The sequence below is a fragment of the Hemiscyllium ocellatum genome, chromosome 28, assembly GCF_020745735.1.
Source record: "Hemiscyllium ocellatum isolate sHemOce1 chromosome 28, sHemOce1.pat.X.cur, whole genome shotgun sequence".
Classification (NCBI taxonomy): domain Eukaryota; kingdom Metazoa; phylum Chordata; class Chondrichthyes; order Orectolobiformes; family Hemiscylliidae; genus Hemiscyllium; species Hemiscyllium ocellatum.
Window position 1 is genome coordinate 44,303,217 of NC_083428.1, and position 11,973 is coordinate 44,315,189.

General features: G+C 45.0%; 1 protein-coding gene across 1 annotated transcript in view; it reads left to right on the forward strand.

Annotated features, from left to right (window-relative positions):
- The window catches only part of wdr55 (WD repeat domain 55), a 29,216-nt gene extending 18,600 nt beyond the window's left edge, over positions 1-10,616 (forward strand). Inside the window, exons 6-9 of the mRNA XM_060846300.1 lie at positions 196-375; positions 6,839-6,938; positions 8,460-8,629; positions 9,351-10,616. Coding sequence (XP_060702283.1) covers positions 196-375; positions 6,839-6,938; positions 8,460-8,629; positions 9,351-9,651 — 751 coding nt within the window. The 3' untranslated portion in view covers positions 9,652-10,616. The remainder of the gene's footprint in view (positions 1-195; positions 376-6,838; positions 6,939-8,459; positions 8,630-9,350) is intronic.
- The last annotated feature ends 1,357 nt before the right edge of the window (positions 10,617-11,973 follow it).

Below are 11,973 nucleotides of genomic sequence, written 5' to 3' on the forward strand. Positions count from 1 at the left end.
ATCACCTTGTTGCAGGAACTGGCCGAATTAATTCCCAGCCCTTTTTTTCCTGTTAGTTAAGCTGTAACCTCTACTGACTCCTCTTGTTTGACCTGTGTCCTCTGCTCACTCCCTGTGACTGACCTATGACCTTTGACCCCTCCCCCTGCCATGGCTGACATTTTGTCTCTGCCTCTGTTGGTGTTTTCCCTGTAGTGCCGCCATTAATAGCTTGAAGCTGATCGATGAAAATCTCTTTGCCACGGGTGACGACAATGGTTTATTGAAAGTGTGGGACTTACGAAAGGGAACCTCACTTATGGAGATGAAAAACCATGACGACTACATCAGTGACATCACGATCGACCAGAACAAGAAGATTCTGCTCACGACCAGGTACGGGAATTACTCAGGCTGGAGAACATGAGGCTGTCTGGGCAGTGCACTTCATTCTGGTTCAGTGCCAGTCCCCCTCTGTCAGCACCTCCCATTCTGGAAACCCAAGCACATAATCATGCCTGATCCTCAGTGCAATTCCCTCATTATTGTGCTATCAGACTTGCAGCTGAAATGTTAAATCAGATCTTATGGATATAAAAGATCCCACTTGGAAGATGAGCTTGAAGTTTTCTGGGAATAACGTTTTGAGTCCTCTGAGTTGAGTCCTATGTTCTTCATTTCAGAATAACAATATCTGTAATTTGCTTTTATTGGGTGTACAAAGCCTTTCCCATTGAAGATGGGAAAGTTAAGATGATATTTGATTGAGGGGTTCATAATTATGAGATGTCGGATCAGAGGCAGTGTTCACTGTGTTGGTGACGTTGGACAGCGGAAGACACCAGTTAAAAGTGACTAACAAAAGAAACGATGCTGACATGGCAGTGGGGATGGACAGTCTTTTCACCTCAAGTGGGATCTGGAATGCATTGTCAGATTCAACCAACCCCTTTAAAAACGAATTGGGCAATAATGTGAAGGAAAACGATGAGTGATTCAGCCGCAGTGTGGGGCAATTGCAGAGAGTTAGCACAGACATTGTGGATCAAATACTATATCCAGAAGCAGGGAGCTGTGGGCCCTCATGCAGTGTTAGGTGTAAGGGAATGGGTCTGGGTGGGTTGCTCTTTGGAGAGTCGGTGTTGACTTGTTGGGCCGAAGAGTCTGTTTCTACACTGTAGGGAATCTAATCTAATCTAATCTAATCTAATTTGATCCATGACATTGAAGCAGGACAAAAAGGTAGGAAAGATGGAGGGGAGGACATATTACCTGAGGTTAACTAAAAAGAATGTTAACATAGAACAGTACAGGCCCTTCGGCCCATGATGTTGTGCCAAGCGTTTATCTTAATATTAGATCAACGTAACCCCTCAATTTATTGCCGTCCAGCAGTCCCTTAAATAAAGACTATATTAAAGATAAAGCAGCATACAATTGCTGAAGGATAGAAGGCTGGGTGGAAGATTGGACAATGTATAAAATAGCAGAGTATGACTGCAAGATTCAATAAAGTATCACACAGATTCAGTACTCCCCTTTGAGAAGGAATTCTTCCACATCCCAGTCCTAAATGGATGACTGCTTACGATGAGATTGTCTCCTTGGGTCCTAGACTGTCAACAGGAAGGAACAATCTCTGTGAATCGGCAGCACTGGGGAAGAATGGAGTTGTTCCAATGGGACTGGCTCCAGCTGAATCCTGCTGGAGCTGAGCGAGAGTCCTCACAAATTGCACAACCAAGCTCAAGAGATAGGACTTCAAACTAAATCCTGGGGGTTTGCTTTCAGCTGCATGGAATATTCTGGAAAAAGTTAAAGTGGGGGGGAAGGCTCAGCCTACATTAAAGTTTCCTCAACAGGTAATAGGACAGAAAGTATGGAAAGAATCAGGAATCTAACTTCAGGCAGAGCAGATAAGGGACAACTATGAGAAGAGGGACAGTAGATGCAGGACCGAGGATATTGCATGGAATATATGAAACAAGGTAAATGAACTTGTAGCACAGACTGAAATGGGCATGTACAATAATATGGGTATCACAGAGATGTGGTTGTAAGGGGATCGGCTGGGAGCTATTCAAGGACACGTGACCCTATGAAAGACAGGCAGATGGAAAGGAAAAGAAAAAAGACGCTGATAGAACTTGTGTACAAGTCTCCGAGCAGTGGTCAGGATGTGGGGAGGAAAATAAATCAGGAGAGGGAAAAGGCATGGAAGAAAGGCTGTATTACGATGATCATGGGGGAGTTCGATATGCAGGTGGACTGGGAAAATCAGCTTGGCAGCAGATTCCAAGAAAAGGAATTTCTGGAACATTTACGAGCAGTTTGTGATAGAGCCCGCTAAGGAACAGGCAGTTCTGGATTTGGTGATGTGTGATGAGGGAAGTTTGATTAAGAAGCTCAAGGTTAAGGAACCTCTAGGAGGCAGTGACCACAACATCATAAAGTTCACCCTGTAATTTGAGAGGGAGAAGATGGAATCAAATGCAACAGTATTACAACTGAGTAAATGTAACTACAGGGATATGATGGAGAGCTGGCCAGAGTTGATTGGAAGGGGGAGCCCAGCAAGAAAGAGAGTGAAGCAGGAGTTTCTGGGGTTATTCAAGAGGCACTGCAGAAATTCATCCCAAGGAAGAAGAAATATATTCAAGGGAAGATGAGGCAACAATGGCTGACAAGGAAAGACAGGGAGAACACAAAAGCAAAAGAAAAAGCATATAATGTGGTGAAGATGGGGAAGCCATTAGAAACCAGCAGAAGGTCACTGACAAAGCAAAAAGAAGAGATAAGATGAAATATGAGAATAATATAAAAGAAGCTGAAAGAGGTTTTTTTTCAAGACACGTAGAAGGTTCGAGAGAGGCAAGAGTGGACATTGGGCCGCTGGAAGACGAGGCTGAAGAAGTCGTAACGGAACAAGGAACTGAATAAGATTTGCATCGGTTTTCAACAGAAGACAACAGCAGCATACCAGAAGTTCAAGAGAGACATGGGACAAAAGTGAGAGCACTGGTCATCACTAAGGAGAAGGTGCTGGGGAAGCTGAAATGTCTGAGGGTGGATAAATTACCAAGATGGGATTGACTACACCCCAGAGTTCATAAGGAGATAGCTGAGGAGATTGTAGAGGCATTGCTGATATTTCAGAATCACTGGAGCCAGGGAGGATTTCAGCTGGCTGGAAAATGGCTAACGCAGTACTCTGTTTAAGAAAGGAGAGAGGCAGGAAACTATAGGTAAGAGAGCCTGACCTCAGTTGTTGGTAAGATTTTAGAGTCCCATCTTAAGAATGAGACTGCAGAGTACTTAGAAGTGCATGGTAAAATAGGGCAGAGTCACCATGGCTTCGTTAAGGAGTGGTCATGTCTGACAAATGTGTGGATTCCTTTGCAGAAGTAACAATCAGGTTAATCAAGACAAAAGAGAGGCAGTGATCTATTTGGATTTCCAGTAGGCCTTTGCGAAGGTACCACACAGAAGGCTGCTAAATAAGATAAGAGCATGGTGTTCATGGCAAGGTAGAGGATTGGCTGACTGCCAAAAAGCGGAGAATCAGTATAAAGTGCTCTTTTATAGGATGGCAGCCAGTAACACGAGGTTCCACAGGGGTCAGTGTTGGCACCACAGCTATTCACATTATGCATTAACAATCTGAACAAAGGAACTGAGGACAGTGTTGCAGATAACACAAAGGTAGGTGGAGGGACGGGTAGTGCTGAGGGACAGGTGGTCTAGGGGTGCAGGTACAAAATTCTTTGAAGTGTGTGTCACATATAGACAGGATGGTTAAAAAGGCGTTTGGCGCACTCCATTGGTCAGTCCTTTGAGTCTAGGAGTTGGGAAGTCGTGTTGAGGTTGTAAAGGACATTGGTGAGGCCTCTTCTGGAATATTGTGTCCAGTTCTGGTCGCCCAGTTATAGGGAGGACATTCCTAAACTGGAGAGGGTTCCGAAGAGATTTACCAGGATATTGCAGAGAATGGCAGGTTGGAGTTAGAAAGAAAATCTGGATAGGCTAAGACTGTTTTCTCTGGAGCATAGGAAGTTGAGAGGTGACCTTACAGGAGTTTATAAAATAATGAAGGGTATAGACAGAGTTAATGGTAAGTGTCTTTTTCTTAGGAGGGATTTCAAGACTAGGAGACATTTTTAAGGTGAGAGGAGAGAGATTTAAGGGGCAATTTCTTTTACACAAAGGGTGGTGCATGTGTGTGGAATGAACATCCCGAGGAACTGGTGAATGTGGGTCCAATTACAATGTTTGAAAGATATTTGGAGAAGTACATGGATAGGAAAGGTTTGGAGGGCCTGTAGCAGACAATTGAGACTAGTTTAGTTTGGGATTATGTTCAGCATGCACTTCTAACTTCTCTGCAGTCTCATTCTTAAGAAGTAACTCCATGCTGTATCACTCTGACTCTTAACTCGTTATCCACAATAAACATTAAACTGACAGCTCTGTACTCTTCTGTTTCTGGTGCCCATTATCGATAGAGTCACGGAGACCTGCAGCAGGGAGACAGGCCCTTTGGCCCAAAACTGGTCCAAGTCGACCAAAATGTCCATCCACGCTAATCCCACTTCCCTGCACTTGGCCCATTTCCTTCTAATCCTTTCCTATCCATGAATTTATCCAAATGCCTTTTAAGTGTTGTTAATGTACCCGTTTCAACCACTTCCACTGGCAGCTCATTCCATATGTGTACCACCCTCTGTGTAAAAAAAGTTGCCCCTTAGGTTCCCTTTTAGTCTTTCTCCTCTAAACTTAAACTGATGCCCTCTAGTCCTCGATTCCCCAAACCTGGGAAAAAGACTGAGTACGTTCACCCTAACCATTACCTTTTATGATCTTATACACTTCTAAAAGACCCCCCCCCCCCCCCCCTTCCCAAATCTCGTACACGCTAAAGGAAAAAGTCCTAGCTTGTCCAACCTCTCCCTATAACTCAGACCGTTGAGTCCAGGCAACATCTTTGTAAATGTCATCTACACACTTTCCAGTTTAATAACATCCTTCCTATAGCACGGTGACCAAAACTGAACACAATACTCCCAATGTGGCCTCACCAACATCTTTTATAACTGCAACATAATTTCCCAACTCAGTGCCCTGACCAATGAAGGCCAATGTGCCAAATACCTTCTTCACTGCCCTGTCTACCTGTGATTCCACTTTCAGAGAACTGTGAACCTGAACTCCAAGATCCCTCTGTTCCATTACAGTCCTTAAGGACCTACCATTCACCATGAAACCCCTATGTTGTCTTGACTTTTCAAGATGCAAGACCTCATCTATATTAAACTCCATTTGCCATTTCTCGGTCCACTTCCCCAGCTGATCAAGGTCCTGCTGCAATTTTTGATAACCTTCCATGATACCGCCTATTATAGTGTCATCTGCAAACTTACTAAGGAAGCCTTGTACATTCTCATCCAAATCATTGATATAGATAACAAACAGTAATGGGCCCAGCACCGACCCCTGAGGCACTCCACTAGTCACTCAACTGTTTGAGCTTTTCTGGAATTACCTTCATAAACCCCATTGCTTTCCTTAAAACCTACCCTAACATCTCATGGCTCAATGTCATTTTTTGTCTGATAAACCTTCCTTGGGATGTTTTTTTGCCAGCAAGCAGCTATACAACCACCAGCAGTCACTATTAACATTGCCCATTCTACCCATAATTCTCTCATTGGTGTTATTATTTGGTTTCACTCGAAACCTAGGAAAATAAAATACAAATCCTCCAGTTCCATTGTATTTGTGGAATCTTGCTGTGTATATGTGGTAGCTGCAATAGCCTGCTGAGTGAGGGCGCTGCAGTGAACGGGGGGAAGGAGGAAACAGTTTATTTAACATCAGGCTGGCCATCATTGCTCAAATCCACTTGCATTCTCGAAAGGAAGGCTCCGCCAGAGACTGTGCTGCAAGTAAACTCAGGAGCAGCTGGAGACTGAGGGGCGAACTGATACAGGTCTACAAAATTATGTGATAGGATGGATAATCAGAGGCATTTTCCCAGGGGTGAAATGTCAACTCCAAGAGGGCAAAGGGTCACTGTGAGAGGAGAGAAGTGCAGGGAGAATGTTTCTTATACAGGCTGGTGGGTGCCTGGAATGCACTGCCAGTGGAGGTGGTGGGAGCAGTTACATCAGCAAGACGTATCTTGACAGACACATGGAGAGAGTGGAACAGAGGGATAGAAACTGCCCCCCCGGGGGAAAGTGGTGGGTCTGTATTAGGATTAGGAATTGCTGCAGGCTTCCTGTTCCTGTACTGTGTTGTAATTCTTCTCGTAAATCACAGAATCCCTACGGTGTGGAAACAAGTCCACACTGACTCTCCCAAGAGTATCCCACCCACACCCATTCCCATAACCTATATTTACTCCTAACTAATGTACCTAGCCTACACATCCCTGAACACTTAGGTGGCCAGTACACCTAAGTTGCACATCTTTGGATAGTGGGAGGAACCCACGCAGACACAGGGACAAAGTGCAAACTCCACACAGACAGTTGCCTGAGGCTGGAATCGAACCCGGGTCCCTGGTGCTGAAAGGCAGCAGTGCTAACCACTGAGCCAGTGTGCAGTGGTACGTTTAGCTCTTCTTCAAGGTCTCATTGGGCCGAGTTGAGGGAGGAAGTTTCTAGATTTCTGAGCTGTTGTTCGGGTTGACTGATTGCTCTGTCCTTCCCAACCACTATGCAAATCTGACAGGATGGTAGGCTGTGCACTGTTTGTAGTTTACATGTTCATCTCTCTCTCTCTCTCCCTCTTGTTTTCCTCCCTGACTGCTCTCCTATCCCTCTGTTTGAAACATTGTTCCGTCTGTCTGTCTTTGCAGCGGTGATGGTACAATGTGTGTTTTTAACATCAAGAGGCGCCGTTTTGACCTGCAGTCGGAATTTCAGGATGGTGACCTTACGTCGTTGGCTATAATGAAGGTAAATCCTTTTAAAACTGAAATTTATTCAATGTGAGGAGTTTGCGATCTCAACTAGGAATGAAGTTCACACCTCTTCCTCTCCAAGTAATGGCCAACAGGATCAGTACTCTCTGATTGGGCTCAGCTCCATCTTGTGCCACTACAGTGTTCAACCTACAGGGACTGGAGTCACCCACACCAGGGATAGGAGAACATTAGTGACCACTGGGGTTTATGTCATGTTGATCATAATCATTTTCCTGGTACCTGTCCAACAGATCAACATATTTACTCAGTAAACTTGGAAAAAGTGCTGGAGAAGTTCAGGTCCAGCGGATTTATGGAGTTAGAAACAGTTAGTGTCCAATAGATGCCGGTAATTCTTGGACTCAAAACATTAATTCTTGTTACAGACCAGATCAGACATATTCACCCCCTCACCCCCCACCAAAAAGTACTTTAAGGAAATAGCCTTGACCTTAACTTTTATATTTATTTGAAGGCATTGTGTAAGGTGTTGTGTTCCACATATGGTTTGATTAGTCCACCGCTAGGCGTTAATCAAACATACTTTATTCTACAACACAGTTAAAATACTTTTAGAAAGGCAGAACTCTATTGAAGAACTTAACAAGATAATATCTTACTGTTCCACTAAACCCTACTGTTCCAATAGAGGGAGCATCCCATCAACATACCCTTTTGTAAAAATGAAGTTCAGTAAAACAGCTATGATTCTGTCTCTCTCTGGTCAAGAAGAAACAAACAATATAGCCCTTTTGATTTTGACAAGTCCTGCTATTTCAGACTCCACTTCACTGGTTGGAAATCCAAGCTTTTAGCTCAGCAGCCAGCAGAAATCTTCTTCCAACTGAACGCAAAACTAAAAAACTTCCCTGGACCTGGGTGAGCCCAGAGGCCACCCACACATGATCTTTAGTCTAAATCGAAAAACCCACCAAGGGAGAACTCAAAAGCTGTTTCCCGATTGCCTGTCGGAGGCAGACATTCCACCACCACTGTGACAAACCCCCTCTGCAACAGAAACAGCAGAGAACACATCTCTCTTAAAAGCGCACTACCATGATATTCAATTTCTACTTCATAGATGCAGCCAGACCTGCTGAGTTTCTCAAGCATTCTGTGTTTGCTTCAGATTTCCAACAGGTACATTTTCTTTTTGCATTTTATTTAGCATATTTGAAAAAGTTATGAAATACCTTTTGGCAGTTTGGAATTTCATCTCCTAACCTTTGAGTTGCTGGTCAAGCAGCTGTATGAGGGAGCAGAGACAGAGACACCCTGTCACTGTGTGTGCAGGTGTGGTAGAGAGACTGTGAGCTAACTGCATGGGCCAGGTTCGCAAACTGAACTGATATTGTAAAGTTCATCAGTGAGATCCTCATGGTCTGAGACATCTTTATTTGACTTTGGTGAAAAGTTCATGAGCTGTCTATTATGGTCACAGAGTAGCTCCCTGCCAGCACTCTATTCATCCTCATCCTCCCTCACTGCTGACCGTCTTTCTGTTTGTGATTAGCGAGGCAGTAAGGTGGTCTGCAGTTCGACTGCGGGAATGATCTACCTCTTCAACTGGGATGGGTTTGGAGCCACCAGTGATCGATTCCTGGTGCCAGGAGAATCCATTGACAGTATTGTTCCCGTCAGTGATACTATTCTGTGCACAGCCTCAATGGATGGAGTCATCAGGTGAGAGCACACAGCTTGGAAACTGTTCAATCGCAGCACACGTTGAGATCCCATCTGCCTCCCACTACCCCTTTGCTCCCAGGCCCATTCCCTGCACTGCATTCCCACCCACCTGACACTTACCACCCCACCCCCATCCCCACTTCCCATAAACTGTGTAAGAGAGACCCTGGGACTGTGTATGTGCAAGAGAGGGTCCTTGTAAAACTGTGAGGGTATGTGACCCTGTGCAAGAGAGAAATGCAGACAACCTGTCACTGTGTGCGTGCACGGCTGAGAGAGAGACCAATCACTGTCTGTGAGGCACATAGGGATTTGGAGAGGGAGAGACCCCGTTACTGTGTGTATGTGAGAGAGAGAGAGAGAGAGAGAGACCGAGAGACCTCATCACTGTGTGTGTGTGTGAGAGAGAGAGATCCCGTTACTGTGTATGTGGTGTGAGAGAGAGAGAGATCCCATCACTGTGTGTGAGGGGGATGGGGACCCCATTACGATGTGTGAGGGGGAGAGAGAGAGACCTCGTTACTGTGTGTGAGGGGGAGAGAGAGAGATCCCCATCACTGTGTGGAGGGGGAGAGAGAGAGAAAGAGATCCCCATCACTGTGTGTGAGGGGGAGAGAGAGAGAGACAGATGCTGTCACTGTGTGAGAGGGGGGCAGAGAGAAAGAGATCCTGAAACTGCGTGGCAGAGATGCAGTCACTGTCTCTCCATCTTTTCCAGGGCTGTGAATATTTTTCCGAACCGAGTGATTGGGAGTGTGGGGCAGCACGTGGGAGAGCCCATTGAACAGATTGCCATATCCCACGAGGGCCGATTCCTGGCCAGCTGTGCCCATGACCAGAAGGTGAAATTTTGGGATATTTCTGACCTGCATAAGGTGGTTGTTGATGACTACAGGAGAAGGAAGAAACGTGGCAAGCTGGAATCCCTGAGCAGGAAGGCCTTTGGGTCCGGAAGTGACTTCTTTGCTGACCTTGTGGAAGGAGAAGAGGAGAAAGAGAGTGATAGTGATGTAGAGTAGGAGTGCTTTGTGGATGAGTAGTTAGTGCACCCTCCTCACTGCTCTGCCTCAGGACTTGGGGAAACAAGGTGTTCCTCATCCCCTTCACCTGCACAGACTCCAGCTCACCGAGCCACATCCTCAAAAAGCATTTCCTGTTTCAGTTGTACTTTCCCCTTAGTTTATGATGTGATACCTGTGTATGTTAGTTGGCAGATGAACTGTGTGGGGCTTCACAGATATCCCATCAGCCCCCCTCCCCTGTTCCTTAGTTACTGATCCTGGGCACCTGCCTTTATTTTTTTCTCATTATCCGGGTTGAATTTATAGCGTGACCTCAGACTACATATCAGGCCATTTCAAAACTCCCCTTTCTTCTGGCAATCTCACAACAACCAGAGTGAGAGAATTTACCTTCAGAATTGGGGTTTATTGTCACACATACTCATCTTCCGGGATACAGGAATACAGTGAGAAGTGTACAAAGTGGCCTTTTCCATCTGTGCTGCAGCTCCTCTGTCCAGTCTGGACTCCCGGTCCATCCAAGCTCCTGGTCTGTCTGTGGGTCTTGCTGAGCTGAGATAAAGTCCAGTTTTCCAGGTGGCAGTGGCAGCCCCTGAACCCACTCCCAACTGTCTTACGATTGATAGTGGAACGGTGGAGGGAGTGGAGAGGGTGTGCAAGGACCCATCGCTTCTAGATTGAACGCAAGAGCTCATAACCAGGCTCAATGTTCACAAGATTTAATGACATTTGAAAAGCTGTTCTTGTCAGGTATGTGAGAACACAGAGCTTTTGCAAGCACACTGAAACTGAACTCTCATAGGCAGAAATGGCTGCTGGCTATAGTCTGCCTCATCTACTGCTGATTCACAGCTTTGATAATTATCAGAAACTTCCATATTGTTGACCTACAACTTCAAGAAAGGATTGTATAGGGTGTAGGTTTGCTGACTGAGCTGTAGGTTTGATATCCAGACGTTTCATTACCTGGTTAGGTAACATCATCAGTGACGACCTCCAAGTGAAGGGAAGCTGTTGTCTTCTGCTTTCTATTTATATCTTTCTCCTGGATGGGGTTCCTGGGGTTTGTGGTGATGTCATTTCCTGTTTGTTTTCTGAGGGGTTGATAGATGGCATCTAGATCTATGTGTTTGTTTATAGCGTTGTGGTTGGAGTGCCAGGCCTCTAGGAACTCTCTGGCATGTCTTTGCTTAGATGGATGTGTTGTCCCAGTCGAAATGGTGTTTTTTTCATCCGTGTGTAGGGCTAGGAGGGAGAGAGGGCCGTGTCTTTTTGTGGCTAACTGGTGTTCATGTATCCTGGTGGCTAACCTTCTTCCTGTTTGTCCTACGTAGTGTTTGTGGCAGTCCTTGCATGGAATTTTGTAGATGACGGTTTTGTCCATGGGTTGTACTGGGTCTTTTAAGTTTGTTAGTTTTTGTTTGAGTGTGTTGGTGGGTTTGTGTGCTACTAGGATTCCGAGGGGTCTTAGTAGTCTGGCTGTCATTTCTGAAACTTCTTTGATGTATGGTAAGGTGGTTAGGGGTTCTGGCTGTGTTTGGTCTGCTTGTCGTGGTTTGTTCTTGAGGAATCTGCGCACTGTGTTTTTTGAGTATCCGTTCTTCTTGAATATGTTGTACAGGTGGTTCTCCTCTGTTTTCTGAAGTTCGTCTGTGCTACAGTGTGTGGTGGCTTGTTGGAATAGTGTTCTGATACAGCTTTGTTTGTGTGTGTTGGGATGGTTGCTGGTGTAGTTAAGTATTTGGTCAGTGTTTGTCGGTTTTCTGTATACGCAGGTTTGTAGTTCTCCGTTGTCCTTTCTTTCGACTGTGACATCCAAGAATGCGATTTTGTTGTCGGTTTCTTCCTTCTTGGTGAACTTGATGCCTGTGAGGGTGTTGTTTTTAAATTTTTTTTTCCCTCCCAAGTTTTCTTTTGTAAACTTAAAAAAAAGACCCAAGTATAAACATTGATATACAGCTAAATCTTAACCAAAATCTATCAGACAAGAAAACAGAAATACCAAGAGGAAAAGAAAAAAGACAAAAATCAACTAACTACTCATCTGACTTACACTCTGGTTAGTTGTATCATTAAAATTCTTACATTATTCAAGAGAAAAAAAACAATTCCAATGGATAACACGTAAATTGAGCAGTGATATACATGCTCGGAATGTGTTAACATCAAATCACAACAAAACATTGTGGGCGGCACGGTGGCACAGTGGTTAGCACTGCTGTCTCACAGCGCCTGAGACCCGGATTCAATTCCCGACTTAGACGACTGACTGTGTGGAGTTTGCACATTCTCCCCGTGTCTGCGTGGGTTTCCTCCGGG